The sequence below is a fragment of the Mustela lutreola genome, chromosome 9 (genome assembly GCF_030435805.1).
Source record: "Mustela lutreola isolate mMusLut2 chromosome 9, mMusLut2.pri, whole genome shotgun sequence".
Lineage (NCBI taxonomy): Eukaryota > Metazoa > Chordata > Mammalia > Carnivora > Mustelidae > Mustela > Mustela lutreola.
Window position 1 is genome coordinate 20,719,472 of NC_081298.1, and position 24,499 is coordinate 20,743,970.

The 24,499-nt window shown below is 47.3% G+C and overlaps 1 protein-coding gene across 2 annotated transcripts; it reads right to left on the reverse strand.

Moving 5' to 3' along the window:
* Nucleotides 1-984: 984 nt before the first annotated feature.
* On the reverse strand, nt 985-24,499 carry LOC131807926 (lipopolysaccharide-binding protein-like). Of its 2 annotated transcripts, none has more exons than XM_059133703.1 (16): nt 24,288-24,497; nt 22,480-22,594; nt 21,182-21,310; nt 20,927-20,953; nt 17,860-18,015; nt 17,194-17,257; nt 13,764-13,827; nt 11,080-11,171; nt 10,396-10,572; nt 9,036-9,095; nt 7,625-7,792; nt 6,111-6,178; nt 5,564-5,606; nt 3,747-3,810; nt 2,852-2,928; nt 985-1,230 (listed from the first exon to the last, which is right to left on the reverse strand). In XM_059133703.1, the coding sequence occupies exons 1-16, from the start codon at nt 24,409-24,411 to the stop codon at nt 1,186-1,188; spliced, it is 1,473 nt and encodes a 490-aa protein (XP_058989686.1). In that variant the 5' UTR covers nt 24,412-24,497; the 3' UTR covers nt 985-1,185. The 2 variants fall into 2 exon arrangements, with proteins under 2 accessions (XP_058989686.1, XP_058989685.1); XM_059133702.1 differs by lacking the exon at nt 985-1,230 and adding an exon at nt 2,298-2,479 and having other exon boundaries at nt 24,288-24,499.

Consider the following 24,499-nt stretch of genomic DNA (forward strand, 5'->3'; position numbering starts at 1 on the left):
AAGTCCTTTTGGGTTGATTACCTAATATCACCATGACAACAGGCTCCAGAAGTGGCTACTGTCATTATCATCCTTATTTTATAGATGAGAACCCTGAGTGGGGGGAAGGGACCTGCCCAAGGCCACCTGGCTTGTCAAGGACAAAGCCCAAGTCTGTCACCTGTCTACCATAGGGATGGATGACGGAGGTGGACAAGTGAACCAAAGGAAAGAAGCCATGGCCTGCCTACCCTGCCGACAGCTGGGTGACAGCACATTGTCCCAACTTGGAACGTATCTCTGTCACACACACAGGGTAAATGGGTCTGTTCCCTGTGAATTATCTGTTAGCCGGCAGCTTCATCCAGCTGCTCATTAACACAATAAAAAAAATATCAAACGAGCCTTCTGATTCCCAGTCCCCGGGGCCCCAACTGCGTAACTTGGAAATGACTTTTTAGTAAGTCTGATCAAAGGCTGGTTGTTCAGTAATTAGAAATCATGGCCTCTTCCTCTGGGCTTGGGGCTCATAAACAACAGTTGGATGAACTCTTTATCTGGGTCGGACCAAAAACCTAGAGGGATCCATTTCCTCCTAATTTACACCCGTTTCAATGGGGGCACAGCAGCAGGAGCTTGCGTTTCTGCTCTGGGAGACCCACTGGTTCCCTTGTCTGCAGCAGGCAGGGAGAGAGGGAGGGAGCACACATCAAAGTGAGCCCATGAGCTGCCCATGCACTGAGATGGTCAAGCACCTTCCAGAGGGGGCCTCAGAGCCAGATCCAGGGCTGGGTGGGCCTCTGTGAGACCACGGATGGGGCTAACTCTCCAAAGAGCCCGCAGACAAAAGAGGCCGGGTGGTAAAGAGGTTTAGCTAGAGTACCAAGTGGTTCCTTCATTGAACCATTCAATAAATATTTATTGAGGATCTACTCAGTGCCAGGTATAGAGATCAGATGGTGACTAAAAAAGATGATGCCTGCTTTTAAGGAGGGTACAGGCCAGCCCAGGGAGATGGGGGCTGGAAAGCCCAGGGGCAGAAAGGGTGGGGGTGCACTCGCTGAAGAGGCCCAGGGCACCCCAGTGGACCTCTCCCCCAGAGTTGGGAACAGAGAAGTCTTCATCTCCCCTGGAAAATGCTGCACATATGGAAATACAATTTGCCAGTCCAGCTGTGGGCTCCAAACCCTAGCTGGGTCGTGGCCCTCACGCTCTCTTGTACTGGAGGTTGGTGCCCAGGAACAGGAAATCCTAGGAGAGACAAGACAGGATGGCATGGGAAAGCATTCCTTACGCCACAAAAAAAGACTCATCTCCAGGATAAAGGGAGACCCACGTCTGGGGAAGCGTGAGCTCTGCCAGAAACCACGTCAGGTTATACATCTCAAACACGCCTCCATCCCTAAGGTCTCCATAAAGCACAGCTTTCTCCAGCCACCTTCTCTGACGTGGTGATTTATCTGTCATTTCCCAAGCTGCTGCTTCCAGGCAGGCCCCATATAAATGTCCTTTGTGTCACCTAAATTTTCTCTCCCTCGCGAATAACACAAAATTGTGCACCACTGAGGTTTACATTCCTACCGCCTTAGTAGTTTCCATCACCTGAAAGGGTGGGAACTCTGAACCTGAGCCAAAGTCCAATTCTCTCCCACACTGACCCAGCCCTTGCCTTTGGGAGTCAAACAAATGACCTCAAAAGTCTACTGAACATGAGAGTCTATAATAAATCTTCTGATGATTTCTCATGTGCCCAGCTGAGGCCAGCTGCATGAATTGTCGGTCCTCACTTCAATTAACCAGCTGTCCGAGTCCTTGTAAACTCTCAAGAGTAGGATGTTGAGCATCCTTGGGTCCGAAAGGACATTGGATATTAGTCTTTCAAACAGAGTAGTGGGTCAGTGTGTCCATGTCCCTGACCCGCTGTTGCCCTTCCATGTCTTTTTATTTTTTTTAAGATTTTACTTATTTATTTGAGAGAGAAGGAACACAATGTGGGGAGGGGTAGTGGAGAGGGAGAAGCAGATTAACCTGCTGAGCAGGGAGACCGATGCGGGACTCGATCTCAGGACCCTGGGATCATGACCTGAGCTGAAGGCAGATGCTTAACTGACTGAGCCACCCACGTGCTCCTGCCCTTCCTTGTTTTCAGCGGCTGTTACTTGCTGGAGATTGACAATGTCCCAGACACAGCACAGCATCTCCTTTACTGCTCACAGGGCTCCCGACCCAGTCATCCCTCCTTACAGACGCTATTCCAGAAAGATAACCTGAACCATGGGCACAGACACACCAGAAAATGCTTGATCAGAACCGTGGCGTGGAGAGCAAAGACTCAGATGTATTCCTCGATATGGAAATGGTTCAGTAAATGATGTCTCTGATGGCTCAAACTTTCGGTTCTGTTAATGGTTCTGTTAACCGACAGTTAAGTGTCTGCTTTCAGCTCAGGTCATGATCCTGCTTGTTCTCTCCCTCTTTCTGACGAATAAATAAATACAATCTTAAAAAAAAAAAAAAGAATTTAGAAGAAATTTTCAAAACTTCCAAATGGCTCTCAGAGCCTGTGCTGTTGCCATGACAGTATTTTCAAACTGAGCTGGTGTTGAGGTTCCCTCAGGTCACCCACAGGGGTGGGGACGTGGAAGGCAGTGCGGCACAGGCTGTGTCCAATGCCGGCTGCCCGAGGAGGGGTGCCACGTCTGAAGAACATGTGGGTGGCTGCATGGCATCTAGCGTGCCTGGGGCCTTCCTCCCCTTTCTGAGTGGCAGCGCTGGATTGAGTCCCACCCACTAAGCTGCGGCCTCTGAACCTGGAAAACAAACCAGTTGCCCCCCTCCCCAATTCCTCAAAAGCCCGTCGGAACCCACTGACCTTGTGGATCTCGAGAACAGGGTCATAGAGCTGAATATCCTTGAGCAGCGGAAGGGGGAAGCCTTCTGCCAACTTCTCTGGAGGTTGAGGCATAGCACGGAGAGAGATTTGTAAATAAATAATAATTATAAGTAAAGTCATAGAAAAAAAGAAGCTTCCCTTGTCCAACTCTGTGTACAGTATACTCCCATTTAAAGATTATGAGGTAGATAAGATTATTATTTCCATTTTACCGATAAGGAAATTGAGGCACAGAGTGGCCAACTAACTTGTCCTAGGTCACACAGCCAGAACTGGGATATCAACCCCGGCAGGCTGCTCCAGGAGCTTGAGCTCCCAGCCCTGGTGCTATGTGGGAGGAGTGGGAGGTATGGGGAGGCAGATACTCATGGTAAGAAGCTAGTAGGCACCTGTTCTCTGCCCTTACTCTCATCCTGCTTTCTGTTGCGGCCAAATGAAGCAGGACTTCATGGAAATGGTGTTTAGAGCTTGATGCTTTATTTTCTGACTAGGGAGTTGGCCATTGACTGGAAAATGTGAATTCAAAGATGGGCTGCCCTGTGCCCGCTACTTTAGCTTCATCCTTAGTCTTTTACCTGCCATTTCAGGGCATGGGGGCACACTTCTGTGAATCCCTCCTTCTCTTTTAGGAGGAGGTTTTCCCTGCCCCAAAGAGCCGCCTTAGTTCCTAACCCTCACTAGAGCCCTGGAGGGAGAGGAGTCCACCTTCAAAACTCCCATCTCATTGCCCTCTTTGAAGCTCAAAGAGGGCAACTGACTAACCCAAGGTCACTCAGCCTTCAGGAAAGCCATGTTTCCCATCTCCAAGCTCAGCTCCTTTTCCCTCAAAGAGCACTGTCCTCCTTGACATGGAAAAATCCCTTATGATTCTTACCATTGACCTTGGGGTAGAGGGTGTTGAGAATGTAGTAGTTGAGTAGCGCCTCCAACAGCTCCACCTGGTGGAGAACAGGAGAGATACACAGTGACCACATGTGCCATTTTGCCCACCAATAAACGTCCCCATGTCTGCATGGGGCGACATGGCGAATAAGACTGAAAAAAGCGAATTTCAGATAGATGCCTACAACATGCTACTGTTTTATATTATAAAACTATTTTAAGAAACACCTTTATTTGTGTACAAAAGGATAGAAACCCTTGGAAGATTATTCACCCAACCGTCTTCTCTCTAGGAAGAACGTCAAGGTTTGACTTAGCTTTGTCTTTAATTTTTTTCACAGTTTAATTTTTTTCCACATAATGTTTTCCCAATTTACTTATGTAATAATTTCTTTAAAAAATTTCAAAACAAAAATCATGAAATACAATTTTATAACACTCACCATGTAGATGGTATAGGGCTCAGAACATTACATCTACACCGGACTCAGTTTTCACAATAACCCTTTGAAGTTGATATTACTGCCTCCATTCCACAGACCAGAAAACCGAGGCCCACAGAATGAAAGTGACATTTAGAAATGGGGAAGCTGGGGCAGAATTTGAGTCCAGATTTATCTGATTCTATAGTTCTTGTTTCGGCATTCCATGCTCTGAACACCCGATAAGATGACTTCTTGTGAATCTTTACATATGAATGTTTTACCTCATAGGACACTTATACATGCCATGTACAGATGCAATATTAGTGTGTCATTAGTCACTTCCTCCTTCATTCCCTGGAAGGGGTCATCCTTTGGGATCCCTGTGGGCAACGTCTCTCTCCACAGTTTATGTGGTTGTTTCTACTTCGTAAGTCGGTAAGGGAGGGTCTGGGCAGCGCAGGGCAGGGGGACGCTGGCCAGAGGGGTCAGTGTGGGCAGGATGGTAAAAAGGAAGACAATTATTGGAGGTTAAGGTCATCCATCTCCTCCTTGGCCTGTGAGGAGGAGCTGTCATCACCCCGTCTTCCTTCTTGTCAGAAATTTCTCCCTGATCACATCAGCCCACACTGATGTTCCCACTGTCTTTCTTATTTCAAATAGGGGCCATCCATTTTGCCACTTGTTTCTCCTGGTGGAAATCACTTCTTGGTTCAGCCAGGCCAGCAATTAATTCCTCTTCTTTTAATAACAGAGTCCCAATTTCCCCCTGGGGAACTCTCCTTTCCAATCTCAGTCCATGTGGCTTGGGACCACACATCCTGGCTCCCGGAGTGTAGATGAAACCTATGTTCGGTCAACTGGCCTTGTCTAATTTTTAGCCACAGTGATTGGCTAAAGAATGGTCACATGACTCAGATTCACCTAATGAGAGCTAACACCTAAATTTTTAAAAAATTAAACTACAAAATGCTGATGTTTTCTAGCAGTGGGAAAAATCAGTCAGAGAATGAAGTCAACATGGATGAAAGCAAAGAGGAGAGATGGAGAGAGATTCTTGATGCACTAATTTGAGCACCTAGATCCAGCTATGCCTGAAACCTCATTTTTAATTTAATTTAATTTAAATTCCTCCTGTTGGCTTAAGGCATTTTTAGTTGGCTTTGTATTCTTGTAGTTAAAATAATTCTGTCCAACAGAAGATTTAATTATAACTTATCTTCTATTGCAATGTAACTGTTCCTTGGCCCTTGTTCCATGCCCTCAAGAACTACACTTGTTATGGCAGACAGTAGCTCTTCTCACTTTTCTATTTTCTTCTATAGGTGCCATAGCATTGCTTAGGAAACACACTAAATTATATTAAATAAAAACAATGATTACTTACATTGAACACCCCAACTTTAGATTCTTTCAGTTCCACTTGTATCCTATAACAAATCAGGCAAAAGTCAGAGATGCAGGCATGATACCCATGGGACACCTAAACAATGTGGGGGTCCCCAGAAAGGAGGCTCTGGTTTAAGAAGACACAGAACCAAGGATGGTGTAGTGATGGGACTGAGAAAGATGACTAAGAACCAAATCAGCGATGCAACCTTACTGGGAAGACTCACAGAGGGGACGTGAGTCATGTATGTCAGAAAGTCAATATGGCTAATGTCAAAAATAAGAAAAATCAGTATTAGTAAACTCTTTAGAAATTTGGAAGTAATGGGAATTAGGCAGAAAGGACGTTTGGGAGGCACGACCAGTGGGGGAAGAGAATTGAGCTAACCGAGGTAAAATTTAAGTTTCCTTCTCCAGTGATAGACCCCTAACATTGAGAAGAAGATCTGCTCCCATCCCTACCCCCAGCTACAGAGAATCAGCTACAATGTCCAGATGGAAGGAGCCCAGTTGAATGCCTCCACGGGGGCAGGAGGCTGACTTACTTTCCCGGTTTCAGGAACCCAGTGATCCTGCTGGTGTTGAAGGTCAACATGGCAGAAACATTAGTAGCCTGGAAATTCCAGTAGAAGAAAACAGGTTTAAATGAGAAAGGCAGTCAGGGCACCTGCGTGGCTCAGTGGGTTAATGCCTCTGCCTTCAGCTCAGGTCATAATCCTAGGGTCCTGGGATCAAGTCCTGCGATGGGCTATCTGCTCAGCAGGGAGGCTACTTCCCTCTCTCTATCTGCCTACTTGTGATCTCTGTCAAATAAATAAATAAAAATCAATAAAAAATATTTTAAAAAAACAACTAAATGAGAAAGTCTGTCACATATAGGAAGGATAACTATTAGGACCAGCTGTTTCCTTTAAACAAACAACTTGGTGAGTTAAAGCAGGAACTTGTGCCCTAACTGTGGACTCCCAAAAGGTTCATCATAAGTATTCAATACATGTTTGAACTTGGACTTGAACATTTTTTACTTGAAGTTGGTGACTGTGATAGTGACTGAACTTTGAACAAACAGACTACCAAGAGGTGTAGAGTACCTATCCCTGGAGATCTCTAAAGGGATAATTTCTAGCTACCTCACAGCTAAGAGTCTATCCTAGTGGTGATAATAATAAAAATAATATTAATAATATTTTAAAATTTATAATATATTAATAACAACAAATTTGACAACAATAACAACAATATCAAATTGCAGATATAGCATCTAGGAGCAATTACCCTTCTAGAAATTTGTCTTGTTGAGTTTCCAACCTGACACAAGAGAACAAAGTTCTCCATTCAGTGAGCAGGAACCCAAAAGGACTCAGAATCCCTTCAATGTCAGACAGAGCCCATTGAGAAAGGAGAGAACCCTCTCAATATTTAACCCACAGGGCCTTTGATATAGGGAGGTGCTTACACAAGTGATGGAATTGCTGAGAAGCCAAAGAGAGCTAAGGGGATGACTTAGAGACCAGCAGAGGAAGGAAGCTGCTTCCACCCCAGGACTGAGAGAACAGAGGAGGGATTGGGGTTAAGGGAACCACCATGGAAGTGACAGAATCACTGCCTGAGCCTCGGACCAGGACAAAGACAGAGGAAGAAATATTCAGGCTTCTTCCTTCCTCCCGCCATCTTGACAGTGTTTTCCATTGGCTAACTTTATTAGAAGTCAAAGTCCAAGGGAGCCTGGGAAATGTAGTCTTCAGGGGTCAGATATAGCTGCAGAGCAAACAAGTCCAGGACCCTTATGCCTTCCTCCCAATAATATCCCTGTCTCAGTGTTTTGGAGATACAAACATTAAGCAAATAAACAATTACGTAAGCATCTTTATAATAAATGCTATGCAGGAAAATAATAGCGTGCTTTAAGAAAAAAAAAAAAGATGACAGGGAGCCTAAGGTGGTAAGAGGCAATCAAAAAAGTCCTCTCTGAGGAATGGATACTGAAGTTGAGATCTGAAGGAAGGGGGAAGAGCATGCAGAAAAAGGGAACAGCATTTGCAAAGGCTTTGAGCCTTACCACACCAAGCCGGAAGACAGGCTCCTTGACGGAGCTGGGCAGGAGGACAAAGCCTTCGATCTCCATCAGGGGGGTCGAGGACAGATTCCCAGGACTGAAGTTCAGGGATGGGGCAGAGGCCATTGCTCCCTGGAGCTCCAAGTTCATGTTGGGGTACAGTCTGGCTAACTGGGGGCAGAATGAGAATATTATGACAAGAGAAGGAAACATGCAGGTTTGCCGGGGGAATCCCGAGGGAGTCAGAGAAAGCTGAGAATGCTTTTCGATTGATTTTATTTTCACAAACGCTCTGTTTGCTTTTCTCTTAATGGTGCACCTGGAGATCTTGTCTTGTCAGACATCTGGAGTTTTCACGGCTGCATTGGGTTCCATTGGGCGTGGGCACTGTAACAGATCTAACCACACTGGGCATCAAGTGGTCTCCAAGGTTTTGCTCTTATAATGACCACTCCTGTGAGTACCCTTGGCTATTTTGGGAGGAGGGGGTACATTCCTAGAAGTGGAATTGTTGAGTCAAGAACGGGATGGGTATTGTCAAGCCTTGGATGTTCAACATGACTGCCTGTCCGAGACACATCTGGGGCGGGGGAACTGGGAAGGTGTGGGAGAGGACAGATGGATTTCTGTGGGATTAAATGATGAATTTAGCCCCGTGATGACAGGGTTGCTGTAGCAACTGCTGGAAACAACCACAGGTCCTTCCTGGGAGACTGGCTGAGCCAACAGTGATGAGTCCGTACGATGGCAGGCTGGGTGTTCATGAGAACACAAGTGAGGAATCTTCTTTTCTACTTCTGCAGAGTGAGCTCCCGGGACAGTAAGGCAAAAAAGTAAGGTACAAAATGGTGTGTATGATATGCCTCCATTTGTGTTCAAAAATGGAAAGGATTCACAGCAGTTGTTGGCATATACATAGACTATCCCCAGAAGGAGGTAGGCTATGGATGGGAACTGGGTGGTTAGGGGCCAGGAGTGGATGGGAAATTTTCCACTCTAGAGCCTTTTATGTCTCTTGGATGTTGAACCATGAGCATTTATTATCCTTTCAAAACATAATTTTTAAAGCACCAAGAACTGTGCCTGGTCCCTAGTGTGTCTTCTCTAATTGTCTGATGTTATTAATTAGGGTGCATTTGGCGGGACATGTTGGCATTCCCTGGGATTTTTCAGATATCATTGGTGAAAGACTGGGCGACTCATGTTCCCAGAGACACGAGGCTCAGCCCTCTGTTGGGCTTTGGAGAGAAGGGGCCCCGAAGCCAGCAGCAGGAAGACCTTGCCCTCCCTGGGGGACTCACTGCCAGCCTTCTGACTCTTGGTTAAGCTGAGAGAAGCTCCGTGGTTTTAAAGGGAAACCCCTGGAGGCTAGTGGGGTTGGCTTGCACCTGCCAAGGTCTGAGAGAAGGCTTACCCTGGGGACGAAGGGGCGGAAGGACTTGGTGGTCAGCCGGATGTTAGAGCCCTGGGGAACCTGCAAAGAAACACGAAGTTTTAGGGCGCTCCCACCAGAGAGCTGAAGGTCTGAGAAAGATGGAGAGGTGGGTGGAGGATGCTCAAGACTGCGGCTCTTGACTACCTGGGTTACCATAACAACAGTGAGGTGTCTGCACTCACCAGTTGCCAGGGCCTCAGCTGCTCTCCTGGGACACAGGTGACATGCAGGACGCTTACAGAGGATCCGTGAGAGTGAGATTTGCAGTCATAAGGACCTAGGTATGGTTCCTGGCTTTGTTGCTGTGTGGTCACAGGCCAGTCCCTTCACCTCTCTGAGCCTACCAGGCCATCGCGAGGGCTGATGGGACGGTGTGCACACAACACCTACATGGGACCCAGCGCACAGCTATTATAAAACACAGTCATTATGACCCAGTCTGCTAAAAGAAAGGACTGCACCATTGGAGGGGTGCCTTGCTCAGACATGAAAATAGAAATAAAAGGCGAGAAAGGTGCAAAGGTGAGAAATTACCCAAAAGATCGCAAGCCACTCCCCCACCCACTAGGTGGCATCCCATCTATCGTCAGAGCCAGCTGGACCACACAATGGGGCTGCGCTGTTGCTGTCATCATCCTGACGTTCACGAGGCCTCAGCTTTACAAAAAGCTACAAGAAATAATTTTCTGAAACCCAGGAATATTAAAGAAACTGGAGAATTATTAAAGATGCAATCCACTTAAAAATTTAATATTCCTTATACAAAATCCCGTTTGAGACTCTTGTTTTAGATGTACGTTGTAGAAAGACTGCTTCCTTTCACCACGAATCACTAAATCATGGACCTTTTTCCTTTTGGTTACAAGGTAGTTTCCAAGTAGATATTTTATTTTAAATAAATTCAACTATGGGCACAATGTTTTCATGGTAGTGTTTCACTTTTAACTTGGTTTCATTTCCTATTCAGTATAACTTTATGCATTAAATTAGTGTATCCATTAACCTGCTTCATTTACTAAATTTTTAAGTTTTTTTTTAAGCCTCTACAAACTAAGCATGAGGGAAAATATGAATTAGAACAACAGGTCTAGACAGGGGCAAAAGTAAAACCCAGACAAAGAAGTCACAGTCTTTCTCAGTTCTAATGGAGAAAGGATATTTGACTCGAGCTTCCTGGTAGCTGAAGTGAAAAGGGAAATTGTACTAATTTATATATTTCCTTGTCTGAATCGTTCTTCTCAATAATTTCCTATATCATTGATATAAACGGGGTGGAAAGGAAAGAAGAAAGGATAAGCCACCCTGTCATTTGTGCATGTTTTTCTGTCATTATCCTCACCATGTCATCTGTGATGGAGAAGTTCAGGTATCCGGACTCATGATAAACCAGGCTGGCTGTGTTGAAGACATAATCAGAGACGGCAAAGTAGACCATTCGGTCCTGTTGCTCAGGAAGACTCATGACAGGAGCAAGGAAGGTGACTGGGGAATAGTGATCACGGCTAAAAATTTCACCCTGGAGAGAGAAATGGGATGCATTTGAACTTTTCAAAGTCTACCCCAGTGCTGGACATCCGAGCTAGGCAGTTGCTTATACAGCCTGAGTAGGGGGTTTTGGAAAGTAATTGCCTGAAACTCTACCATTAAAACACAACACATCAAAGTGTTGTGTGTCCAGAATCTGTAAATGAAAAGCTCCCCAGCTTTGGCATTTTTAACCCATTAATACCCTTTGCACCACCTTGCCCAGTTCTGATTGACCTCACCTACGTGATGGTCAAGATGACGGAAGAGAAGAGGGAAGGTTTCAAGGCTGAAGACTTGTAAGACTCCTATTGGAGCCCTGGTTGTTGAAGCACTCCCCACCACTCCATATTGCCCTGCCCTCAACACAGCCCAAGCCACTGGGGAGATGAGGACAGATCTGAAGCCAGAGAGACAGGAGACCCCAAGTACGGGCTGGCCTTGAGGGTATGCTCTGCCGGGGCCGCACCCACCCTCGCCCCTGCTCTAGGACTCTCACCTTAAACATCACGTCCAGCATTTGGGCTGTTGCCCGAGGGGCTTCCATTAAACTGTAATCAATGCCAGCAAAACTGTCGATCTCTGTTGTGACTGTGAGCCAGGAGAGGGGAAGAATTAGAAGCCAGGTGATGGGGGCTCTGACTGATCCACACTCTTGTGACTTTCTTCAGGGGCGCCTGCCCCTCTGCCAAGACCTTCTACCCAGCCCAGCCCTGGAGCAAAAAGATATTCCTTCAAGAAAGAGAGGACAGGGGCGCCTGGGTGGCTCAGCGGGTTAAGCCTCTGCCTTCAGCTCAGGTCATGGTCCGGGGTCCTGGGATCGAACCCTGCGTCGGGCTCTCTGCTTGGTGGGGAACCTGCTACCTCCTCTCTCTCTCTCTGCCTGCCTCTCTGCCTACTTGTGATCTCTGACTGTCAAATAAATAAATAAAATCTTAAAAAAAAAAAAAAAAGAAGAAAGAGAGGACATGTTTCTGTTGTCCCTCTGGTAGGTTAGCCATGAAGGGGGTGGTATGCTCAGCCTGGGACCTGAGTGGTTTCCATGGTCTCTCTCTCTCTCTCTCTCTCTCTCTCTCTCTCACACACACACACACACACACACACACATACACACACACGCATGCACACACATCAGAGGGCAGGAGGAGCCCAGGTCTGGCAGCCCTCCACATCCTCATGCCAAAGAAGCCACAGAATGGGGAGAATTCTCCAATCAAGGTTATTATTTCCCAGTTTCCAACTGAAGCCTTGATCTTCAGGGAAACTTGCCTCTTATCCACACACACCAAATAACCAGGAAGGTCAGGCCATGTCCAGAAGGCCCAGAAACTCCCCTTCAAAGCCCTAGGGGAACGAGAGTCCCATGTCCCACGCACTAGGCTGTCTGTGCCTGCCTGAGCCTCCCCTGAAAGACAGCGGCCAACGAGCGAGTGGGGGGCCCAGGGGCCAGGGCATTACAGAATACCTCAGACACATCCGTATGATGGATTACACATATGATGGAACTACACAGCTACTAAAACGAAGTCTTTTGCAAGCACCTCGGGAAACGGGAAGGATCTGGTCATGCAGAACCCGTAACGGTCACGTGAGCCTGCTGTCCTTCTCCCAGATATACACCCAAAGACATGCGTCCGAAGGTACTAGAACATTCATAGAAGTATCAATCATGGGGCGCCTGGGTGGCTCAGTGGGTTAAAGCCTCTGCCTTCGGCTCAGGTCATGATCTCAAGGTCCTGGGATCGAGCCCTGCATTGGGCTCTTTGCTCAACAGGGAGTCTGCTTCCTCCCCTCTCTCTCTGCCTGCCTCTCTGCCTCCTTGTAATCTCCTGTCTGTCAAATAAAATAAATAAAATCTTTAAAAAAAAAAAAAGAAGTATCAATCATAATGGTCCCAACAATCAAAATGGTCTTCAACAGCAGAATGGGTACGTAAAGGGAGGGACCCCCACACGGTGGAGCGGCGTCCAGCCAGGACCATGAATGAACTCTCACTCTTCATGCAGCACTATGAACCAACTTCATCTTTTAAAGTAGAGCCAAGAAAACTCTCTTCTCTCTTTTTTTTTTTTTAAGATTTTATTTATTTATTTGACAGAGAGAGAGAGAGATCACAAGTAGGCAGAGAGGTGGGGGAAGCTCAATCCCAGGACCCTGAGATCATGACCCGAGTCGAAGGCAGTGGCCTAACCCACTGAGCCACCCAGGCACCCCACTATCTGCTCTTGATAGAAGACCTGAAATACGGCGTGGTGCCATTTACCTACAGCGTGCAAAACTAATCTTTGTTGGAAGAAGTTGGGATAGCGGTTTTCCTTCAGTGGGGACCCGTGGCAGGGGCTCACGTGAAGGAGTTCTGAAAGCCCCATCATGTTCTGTTTCTTGCTTTGGGAGCAGGAACGTGCCTATGCTCAGTTTTGCAAAATTTTTTGAACTGTTCACTTACGACTTGAGCACTTTTCTCTCTCTGTAAACCCCCACAAAACGTTTCTTTTTTTAAAAAAAAGATTTACTTGTTTATTTGAGAGAGAGAGAATGAGCAGGGAGAATGGCAAAGGAAGAGAGAGGGGGAGAAGCAGACCCCTCGCTGAGCCAGGGGTCCAACGCGGGGCTCAATTTCAGGACCCCGAGATCATGACCTGAGCTGAAGGCAGAGGCTGAACCCACTGAGCACCCCCAGGGGCCCCCAAAAGGTTTTTTAGAAAAATGAGATAAATTTATGTGCCCTAATACAGAAAGATGTCCAAGGTACACAAATCACAAAAGAGAAGAAAAGAATGTGTAGAGTGATATATACTCCTAATTGGCATATGCATGTGTATTCATGAACAAAAGGAATATATAATGATTGTATGTTTTTGTATCATTATGTATATTTATATTTTTTCTAATTTTTTAATTTTTTTATAAACATGTAATGTATTTTTATCCCCAGGGGTACAGGTCTGTGAATCACCAGGTTTACACACTTTATATTTATGTTTTTGTATAGGAAAGAAAATATCTGAGAGCTGAAATCCCAGAGATTATTATCTCTTGGAAGAAAATCTGGGGAGAAAAGGATACTTCAATTATGACTTTCTACACTGCTGTCCCATTTAATGTTTTATAAGGCATGCTTATCTGCTTATAAGTATAAATATAAATTAATAGAGTGTCCCCCGCATGGGTGGAGTAGCCTACCTGGCAGAGTTTGGAGATAAGGCTGCAGGTCCGAGGTCACCGAATTCTGGAGCATTTCGCAAACCTGAAAAACACGGAAGGAGAAAGCCTGAGTGGGTCCTCCCCCCACCCCCACCCCCGCCGCTGGCTTTGGTCTGCCACTGTGCTAATTGCTCTAGTCACTGTTTTTCATATATTAGTCCATTGATCGATTCTACAAAAATGTATCAGTGCTCACATGTGCCATGTGCCAGGGAATAGAAATGATCAAAAACATGCAGGTCCTCATGTGGATCTCAATAGGGTCCATCCGGACATCTCCAAGTTGATCCCGGTGTTGGATATCTGAGTTAGTCTGCTACCCAGCCGGGTCGGGCACTTTGGCTGGAGGCACTGCCTGAAATTCACCTTGAAAGATACTTTCTAAATTCCCCCAGAATTTAGACTTGAATAGGAGGAACTAGATGGCCAGTAGAAATAGCCAGCCCATAGGTGTGTACTTAGTAGGTACTTCTGAAATGCCATCCATTCACAGGCTGGCTGGGACCCATCTGTATTTCACGTTTCCTGTGTTCCGGAGGCCACCACATGGTAGGCACACACCCTTCTTGGAGACAACTTGCGTGGCATGTTTCTCAAGAAGAGAGAATATGTGTTCCCAAAGCTGCTGGTTATACATGCTCTTGTAATCGCTCAGAATATTTCTTGTGTAAACCAGTGAAATACGACTGAGAAAACCTAAGTACTTGGGAGAGGTGAGCTGCTTAGAGAAATTTCCCAGTGTGCACAAGAAAAGGCTTAGGAGGAAAAAAAAATCATGAAAATCTAGAAGGATTCTGCACCGGGGATTGCTTTGTAAATGTCTTTGAATTCTCATTGTGGTTAAAGAAAGCTGAGCTGGAATTTGTAGCAGATCAATGTTTCGTGCACGAAAGACAAAGTCCAATGTCAATCAGGAGACTATTTTCAAAGAGCAGTTTCTATGTCAAAAGACGACAAATGGATTTATATTTATATTTATATTTACTATATCTTAAAACATTTGGATTTTCATTGTTCGTGTGTGGACGCGAGTCCCCACGGTCCACAGTTGTTTTAATTAATGGGTCACACCCCCTGTGCGGAGGCATCCATGTATATAAGGAGGGAGAGGTATATGGGGGAAGGAAGGCTCCACAGGTATGGGAACTGGCATTTTAAGGGCAGACAAAAGGGTGAGCTGTCACAAATCAGGCATGGAGGTGTGGGAAGCTCTATGCTGGGGCTGGGCAGGCAAGAGGTGAAATCTTAATCTCCCTTTGCTGCTGGCTCAGTGTGGTGAAGGACAGACACATTTGATTTCATGGGAACCAGGAAACTGCTAGCCTCACTCAAGTCCTCAAGGAGACTAGTCCCTCCTTGCTTTTCCTTCAAAGGCCCACCAGATCTTCCTGAAGAGCCCCCACCCCTGAGCGGACCTGCATGACCGTGGAGGGAAGACTTTCAGCCCTCAGTCCCAGACCCATCACAGGGCCTCCTAGAGAGGCAGGTTAAGGGTGTCATAGGGGAGTTGAACAAACCTGGGTTCAAATCCTGTCCAGTCCCCTACTGGCTGTGTGACCTTTGCAGAATCTCTCCCTGCTTTTGCGTCCTCATCTACAGGATACAAGGCCAAGGCCAAGTGCTTCCCAGGGATGTTTGGGGTGGGGTGGGGGGTGAGGAGACTAAGACAGTGAGTTTATACGGCTCAAAGAGCAAGCAGGCACGAAGTGGTTCTTCTTAGCCTTGCTGGTCAGATACCATCAGTGGGGAATGTGAAAGGGTCTGTACCAGGCTCTTTGTTTTCCTAGAAGAAGGAAATTTCTGAGGACCCATAAGGGTCAGGGATCCAGGGAGGTCTCCATCTTTCCCAAGACACCCAGCCCCTAGAAAGCCTTTGGTACAAGCTGCTCCGCCTTCTAGGAAGTTCGAATGCTAACTCAGCTCCTCACCAGCAAGGTGACCACTGGGCAAGTTTCTCCACTGCTTAGAGCCTTCTCGGTCAAATACAGAAAACGGCACTTTCTTCAAAGGTTGTGGCTAAGCTGGATGACATATTTAGTGGTTGAATGCTTAGCACACTACTCCTGGCCAGATCACAGGCTCAATAAATAGCCGCCATTGTTACAAATAAGAATAGTTATACAGTGATATATTCTGCATCACGTTAATTACATTAATTAATCAAAGCAAAATTAATTGTATATATCAAAATTAGTTGTGATATATTACTATTATTATATAATATTATTGATAATACTTATTTGCACCGTCATCAGCAGGGCAGTAGAAATCCACACCAATGAAGAATATTATGGCCTACTGAGAAAAGCATGGCAACACGGAAATGAGATGCTCAAGAAGGAGGCTGTCATATTTCCTAAGCTCACCTAGACCCCAGGACCCCAGAACAAGACAAGGAACAGAATGCACTCTGCCCCCCTGGTCCGCCAGCTGTGGGGTCTGTCTGCTATTCTCACTTCAACCACTAGGGGCACTCAAAACAAGACCAGTCCGTGGGCCCCAGTGAAGAGAGAGTCTGTGTGTCTGTGTGTCTGTGTTCCTCTTTCCGCCTTCATGAGTTTCTCCATCGACGCTGTCATTGCTACAGACACAGCTCCAGGTCCACGATACCTCAGAAATGGGATTTTTGGGTGAGGTGAGTATTTGTTAACATGAAACCTCTTAGTTGTAGTCAGAGATTTCAAAATTCGGAGATCTCACGTAATTTTTTTAATGGCAAAAAATGACGCTCTGGGGGCACCTGGGTGGCTCAGTGGGTTAAGGCCTCTGCCTTCGGCTCAGGTCATGATCCCAGGGTCCTGGGATCGAGCCCCACATCGGGCTCTCTGCTCCGCAGGGAGCCTGCTTCCTCCTCTCTCTCTGCCTGCCTCTCTGCCTACTCGTGATCCCTGTCAAGTGAATAAATAAAATCTTTTAAAAAAAAAAAAATGACGCTCTGTGCTGCCTTACCCTCCAGGGCAGATGCTTGTGAGCACGCCCAGGTAGGAACCAGAGTTCCAGTCTGGTTCTCACATTTCCCGTGTCCTGCTTGGGGTCTGCTGGCACCTAAGTGCTGATTTCCTTTTTGGCCTTATGGAGCACAGGGCAGTGCGGGAGGGAGGGCAGGGAGACAGTGAGCAAGGTCAAGGAGAGGGAGGGGCAGGAGTCTCTGTTCACCCCCGCTGTTTTACCGTTGCCTGAACATTGAACCATTCTCTGCCTCACTAAACACACTTGGAGTCCAGGGACCTACAATTTGCCCCAGCTTGGCCATGCTCCATGACCTTGGACAAATGATTTGTCCTCTCTGGGCTTTGGGCCTAAATATGTCTGGGCCAGTCCGCCTGGCCATCCTGGGCCAAAGCCCAGTGAGGGCTCCCACCTGGCCCTTGAGTGACACAGCAGATGCCAGCAGCTTGGACATTCCTACCTTGCTCTCCAATACTCTGCGGAATTTGGATTCAATCTGGTTGTGGAAGAGATTCAACAGCCACCTGGAGAGAGGAGCACAGTGGGCGGTGAGTTCTGTGCCACTAAATGCAGGGACAGTGAGGCAGCTGAGAAAGCTTGGCCCTGGCCTTTGACAAGGCCGGTCCCTAAGGGATCCCTCCTCCCCACCGTTCTGGGACCCTGCTGTGTCTCCAAATCCTGGACAGGATGAAAATGCAGAGTTCCAGCCCCCAACACATTTGTTGACTCAGTGTATCTGGCTTCCCAGCCCCCTGTTGCCCCAATCAGATTCAGTGGATTTAGGGGAGAGGCTTGAGAATCCACATACTTCTAATCAAGCAAACTGAGACTCAAAGATATGTACCCACAGACTCGTACATTGTCCGTGCATGCTCCTTCGGCCAAACGCCCTTGTGTTCCTCTAATAGATTTCATTCACCTGATGGTGGTCCCCACCAGTATTCCTGGCTCGAACCTGTATCTGTTAATCTCAGCAGGGTCCCCCAAAGAATGACCTCCAAGTACCTGTGATGTGCCCCTGCATTATACATGGGCATTTGTGCTTATCAGAGGCCAGGCGTTGGGCTGGATGGGACTCGGGCTGCAGGCAGGGGTCAGGCTGGGCAGTGTCCCCGTGGTGACTTACCCCAAACCTCCCGATATGTCCACCTCCACGTCTTGAATATGGCTGCTGCAGCCGGAGGCAGTGATGGTGGGCCTCCCAGAGGGCTCCCTGCCCAAGACAAGACTGACGGAAATGGTAATGCCCTTGACCTGCACATCAAAGGAGCCATGTAGTTTCCTGGAGGAAATAAGAGAAGCAATCAACCATTCCTAGACTAAGATCAGCCACCATGTAGGAGTAAAACATGAAGCTCCATTCTTACCCCAAAATAAGAGGAGCTGGAGCAGAAATTTAATTAGGAAAATTATTACAAAGTAAAGATTTATTACAATTAAAAACATAGATGGTCAGGAAGAGAGCCTGGGTCTAGTTATTGATGGGAATGGGGGACCAAAAGCCTTTCTACATAGAATCCAAGTCTAAGGAGGTTTAAAAGAAATGGTTGATAAACTTGCCAGCATAGAAAATGAAAATTTCAGTAAACAGACAAAAAAGAAACAAAACGAGGGGCACCTGGGTGGTTCAGTGGGTTAAAGCCTCTGTCTTCATGATCTCAGGGTCCTGGGATCAAGCCCCACATCAGGTTCTCTGCTTGGTGGGGAGCCTGCTTCTTCCTCTCTCTCTCTGCCTGCCTCTCTGCCTACTTGTGATCTCTGTCTGTCAAATGGATGAATAAAATCTTAAAAAAAAATACCATATTCAAAGTAAACAAAAAAATAAAGAAAGAAAGAAAGACTCTGCATGGTGAGCTGGCCTAAAAGCTAATTCCTTAATACACAAAGAACAAGCTCATACAAACTAATAAGGAAAAGACAAAGCAACCCAAAAGAAAAAAAAAAGGGGGGGGTATTGAAGATATATAATAGGAAGTTCAATTGGAAAGAAGCATATGAGACATATTAAAATTAAAATATAATTAAAAATAAAAATAACAGTAATGCCAGTTTTCCCCTGTCAGATGGATGAAAATTCTGAATCTTGAGCAGGTGCGTGTAAACAGAGTTTCCAGGGGCTGTGGTGGGGAGATCCCCTCTGGAATATCCATGGCTGGGATCCAGCCTCTCACACACGCGTCTTTGGCCGCGGAGGTTTACTTCTAAGGCTCTACTCTGTGGCCTTCCCGTCTACATATATGCATGGGGCGGTTCACGGAAGCATCACGGGTCACAGCAAAAAGTGACGAAGCATCTAAAGGTCAGCTAATAGGGACAGGTTCAGTTAAGTTGTAGGCATCTATGCTATGCAGGCTTTAAAGAGAATGAGGGTAGGGGTGCCTGCGTGGCTCAGTCAGTTAAGTGTCCGACTCTTGATTTCAGCTTCTGTCCTGATCTCTGCGTCATAGGTCGAGGCCTGTGTTGGGCTCCCATGCTGGTTGCTTGGGATTCTCTCCCTCTCTCTCTGCCCTGCCCTGCCCCTTTCAAAAAAAAAAAGAATAAGGATGAACATGGTCTAACTACACAATGAAATATTACTTATCCTTAAAAAAGGAATAAAGCTCTAATGCATATGGAAGAACTTCAAAAATCTTAGGCTAAATGTAAGAAGCCAGACATAAAATATCACGTATTGTATTATTCCATTTGTATGAAATGTCCCAAATCGGCAAATCCATAGAGAACTAATATAGATCTGTGGTTGCCGGGGGCTAGGGCACCGGAGGGAGGAGGAGGATGGGAACATTCTGGAACCAGAGGGAGGTGGTAGTTGCATATCATTGTGAGTGTATTAAATGCCACTGAATGTCTCACTTTAAAGTGGCTAATTTTACAGTGTGTGAATTTCACCTCAATAAAAATATTATGTTAAAAAAGGTAAAAGAAAAAAAAAAAAAGAATGAGGTAGATTTTCATTTGCTCGTACAAAAAGATCTTTGAGATACTTAACTGAAAAAAGCCCAGACAGAGTGGCTGGCTTGATTCTTTCTGTGGAAATGGAATGAATGTGCCCTACACAAGTGACCTGCATCCTGAGCATCTTTCTCCAGCAAGATGGAAACGGAACGTGAGTCCCATCGGTAATGAAAACATTTTTAGGAGCCACATTCAACAAGGCAAGAAGAAAGAGGTAAAATTAATTTTAATTTTAATAGCGTAAGTTGTCACTTCAACCTAACGACATAAAAATCACCAATGGGGTTTCTTCTGTTGTTTTTCATACCGAACCTTCAAATCTTGTGTTTCACACTTAGAGCGGGTATCAGTTTGGACCAGCCATTTTTTGAGTACACAGTGGAGACACGTGGCTAGAAATGACTGGATTGGACAGTGCAGGTCTAAAATATAAGTAAGATCAGCTCACCCAGGAAAGGCTGGCCCACCGTTCTGTTATGGGCTGAATTGTGAACCCCTCACCCCAGATTCGTCTGGTGAGGGCCTTAACCCCAGGACCTCAGCATGTGACTACACTGGAGGCAGAGCCTTTGCAGAATTGATGCCATTACACTGAAACCATTAGGGGGACACCTGGCTGGCTCAGTCAGGGGAGCAGTGTTCTTGATCTCGGGGTTGTGAGTTCGAGCCCCATGTTGGGTGTAGAGATTACTTAAATAAACTTGGGAAAAAAAAATTGAGGCCATTAGGGTGGGCCAGAATCCTGACTGGTGCTCTTCTAAGAAGAAGACACGGATTGACACTTGGAGTGCCTGCACACGGAAGGATGACCATGTGAGGTCACAGTGAGAGGGCCACCATCTTCAAGTCAAGGAACAAGACCTCAAAAGAAATTAGGCCTGCTGACACCTTGATCTAGGACTTTGGATCTCCAGAAGTGTTGTTGAAACCACCTAATCTGTGATATTTTAGTATGGTGGCTCAAGCGGATTGATCTACCTTCCATCCAAGGATTCTGGAGGTTGAAAACAGTTCAAAATGCTAGGGAGTTCATGCCCCTGGGAGCCAGCTGCCTTTGACCAACGGCAAACAGGAGGAAGGGTCATAATGGCTGAGTTGGGGAAACTCAGAGGTGTGCTCTGCCTACATGGTCTCCTGAGGTCCCCAGTCGGCTGCCCAACTGATTTCCTTCCCTCCCTACCTCCCTTCTCCACCCCCATGGACGTTTCCTTATGTTTTTTCCCAGATAAAGTACTTACACTTGAACTCTTGTCTCTGGTCTGCTGCTGGAGAAAGCAAACTAAAAAGATACAGAATTCTCTCTTTCAGCTCGCCCACAACGCATGAGAAGGGAAGAGAATCAGAATCAACCAAGAGCCAGGCCTCAGATCCCTGTGTGCTCTTCTCATCCACCACCTGGCCTTTCCAATGAGCTAGGAACACGTTGGACCCAAGAAGGATGGGACAAAGGCCAAGGCCAAGGGCCCAAGAGCCTGGGAGCAGAATCTACTTACACAAAGGCTTTGCGCGCCTTCCACTCTCCCTCGACTCTGATGAAGGAGTCAGAGATGCTGAGGCTCAGGCCCTGGCCGGGCAGGGGCCTCAGAGTAGAGCCACGCAGCTCACAGCTGTGGATGCTCAGGCTGAGGAGAGAGACACAGGGAGCACGACGTCAGCCCCAGCTTGGGTCCAGCCGCAGCGGGGCTCTTGCTCCAGCCCCTGCCGCCGCCCCTACTCTCACCCCACGGGGACTCGGCTGGCAGAGCCGGCTCCGGGCCATTGTGAGTCTCCCCCAACTTCCTGAGCACCTGCTGTGTGTTCTGTGCTGACCATGCGGCCATGCTAAATGCATTGTCTCCTCTATGTCACCTGCGCCTCTAGGAGGGACAGCACTGTTCTTGTTCCCTTTTTACAGAGGGGGAAGTAAAACCACTCGGAAGAGCTGCATTTGTCCAAAGTCACACCATCGGGATCAGAGCCCACGAATCTCAGGATCCTGGGTGAGATCTGGAATAGGACACAACAACACGCCCCTTTGGGTTTGTAACTCCTTTTTGGGGCCATCTCTCCCTCAACAGATCCAAGTAGGGGGAACGGATTCAGGGGAGGCTGAGGCCAACCCCAAGAAAAGACACGAAATGCTGGGGAAACAAACCAAGATGACACATATTGTGGGGGCAATCGGTGGGAAAAGAGTGATCAAGTTCCATTTTATATGCCCAGCACATAGTAGGTGCTCAATAAACGTTCGCTGATGGAGTGAATAAAAGAAAGAATGAGTGGAGCCATGAATGGTAGTGGGCAGGGAGGGGTGCTGAGCGGTGACTCTATTGTCCTCCTCCATCTCCTGTTCCTCCACAAGTGTTTTATGCCTTTTTTTGGCATCAGCTGCTCATGTATAATGATCCTTTGAAGACTCAACTCAAATGCCACCACCTCTTGGAAGCTTTCCTGATGGACAAACCTCGGCTCTAACAGTTGGGCTACTATATTGAAAATTTAAGGTCTATCTTCTCTTCCGGACTATAGGCAGGGGCCAGACAGAAGCCTGGATTATCACAGTGTCATCTCCATCTTGCAGATAAGGAAACCGAGGCTCAGGTCACACAGCTAGTATAGGTCTCCGTTGATATTTGCTGGATGAATGAATAAGTCGGGGGGACCTACTTCCCTCCCAGGACTTCGCTCTGAATGTTGTGAGGAATTCTTCCATTACTGGCCCAGAAATGTCCTGGAGAATCTCCCTCTCCTCCCTCCAAAGCCCCACCCCCACCCCCAGTCACCTCAGGGCCCCAGCAGAAGGGAGCCTCACCTGTAGAACTCATAGTGCCCTCGGCCAAAGGGCTTGATTTTGAAGTCCCCGGTGAAGTCAGGCAGTGTGATTCTGAGCAGTTCCTTCTGCAGAGCCACTGACCCCTCCCTGGCCACTGTGGACAAGAAAAAGCTGCAAGTCAGCCTGGCCTGGCTTCCCTCCCCTCTAAACCCTTCAGTGGCTCCCACCTGCTCTAGGGAGAAAGGCTGACTTCCTTGTAAGTATTAACAACAGTTACAGACTATTGAGCTCCTGTTGGGTACAAAGTGACATGAGAAAGAGGTGCATCACTGTGTTTCACGCAGTGCTATTATGTGGGTGCCCAGTTTATGGATGAGGAAACGGTGTCTTTGTCAGCAACCCCACAAGGGGAGGAGTACTGTATGCATGGGTGGCAGGGCAGGTGCTCCTCTGTCCCGTCCTTCTCGGCATCTAGGCTGTGCAGAAGACACTGTAAGCATCTGAGGGATAGAATCCTGGTGTTGGCATCTTCCTAGCTTGGTGACCTTGGGCAAGGCTTCAGCTTCGCCTTCTCCATGGCAATGGCAACAGAACTTTCTTTACTGGGCTGGCATGAAGATTAAAGGAGATATTGCAGAGCAAAAAGGGGGTTGGGGGGAGGACACGCACTCCTAGCTTGGTGCGTGGCCCACGGCAGGCACTGAGCAGATGCCTGGAATGGCAAAGTGGGGTTTATGTTATTAAAAATATGGAAAGGACCAAAATGTCCAACTCTAGCCAATAGGCTAAGAGAACATGGCACAATCAATCACACAGTGGAAAGGAACCAAAGGCAAATTTTGCCTGATTTAGGATTTCAATATAAACAACACTTGCTAATACCCTCTGTTTGTTGGGATACATGAAGGATTCAGGATTCTGCTTTCAGGGAGTGCATGTCTACACAGAAGACCAGGGGACTCCCCTCTTTCCAGCTGGCACTGCTCCCTTGAGAGAATGGCCATGCCAGTCCTTCTGCCAGAACGCTAACCCTTATCCCTGGCCAAGTGTCCCTTATCTTTTGTACCTCTCTGAACCTCCTCCAAGAAGCCTTCCCTGATTTCCTTTCCTCTGCTCCGAACAACCCTACCTGGAGAAATGTTATTACCCCATTGAACAGATTAGGCAGTTGAGGCTCAGGACTGTGAGGAGAGCCCTGGTTCAGTTCCGGGGAGGGTGGTGTAGAAACTCCTCAGCTCCCTACCCTCTGGATGGGCGAATCCTGACACTTTGTTTCAGCATCTTTTTTCAAAAAGTCATCTTACTTTTGTTCATTCTTTCTAGTGGAGATATAACGTACATCAAAGTCCCTGCCAGATAACTTTTGAGTGTTGAAGCAGCCCCCCACCCACCCCCGGAACTGGAGGGGACAGAGTCTCAGGACCCCTGCAGGCTCCCTCCTGCCCTCTCTGGCTCACCACCAGTCTGCCTTCTAGATTTAAGACACATGTTTTCAAACTCAACCAAGAACTTTCCGGTAGAATTGCCCCGGTCAGTGGGACTCATAACACACTTCCCTGTCTTCTGGCTGCTCTCCATCTCCTGCGCCGTATGCTGGAAGTTTTCTCCCAAATTGATTCTTTCTCCAAATCCTTCTTCCTGGCGGCTGGTCACGGACCCCCACTCTGACAAGTAACCTGCCCAAGCAGCACTGGGGGTGGGCACCAAGGTGAGACTTGGAGCCAAGGCTGCCAGACCCTGGCTCACCACCCCGAGGGAGAGTGCCCCATTGGTGTCCCCCGCTGTCCCCAGAGCAGTCTGGCGCCCAGCAGTCCAGCCAAGTGCAGCCAATAGCCACAGCTTCTTACCATACTGTAGGCCCTTGTCAGTGATCCTGGCAACCAGGCCAGGGTTGGTGCCCAGGGCGCCCGGGGTGGATGTGAGCAGCAGTCTCAACAGGAGGGAAGGCAGGGCCCCAGCCAAGGGCTTCATCCTGGATTCCCAGTGCGGTGGCCCAGACGGGGCCCCGCTCCCTTAAGTAACAAGGGGGTTGGGGCAGAGGTGGCTCCTGAGTGGGGGC

Coding starts and splice junctions, on each gene's coding strand:
- LOC131807926 (XM_059133702.1), bottom strand. CDS start 24,411: ATGAAGCCCTTGGCTGGGGCCCTGCCTTCCCTCCTGTTGAGACTGCTG. Junction 10,573..11,079: donor TGCTGGACGTGATGTTTAAG/GTGAGAGTCCTA, acceptor TTCTCTCTCCAG/GGTGAAATTTTTAGCCGTGA. Junction 2,480..2,851: donor CTGTTCTCGAGATCCACAAG/GTCAGTGGGTTC, acceptor TTTTTTTTTAAG/ATTGTATTTATTTATTCGTC.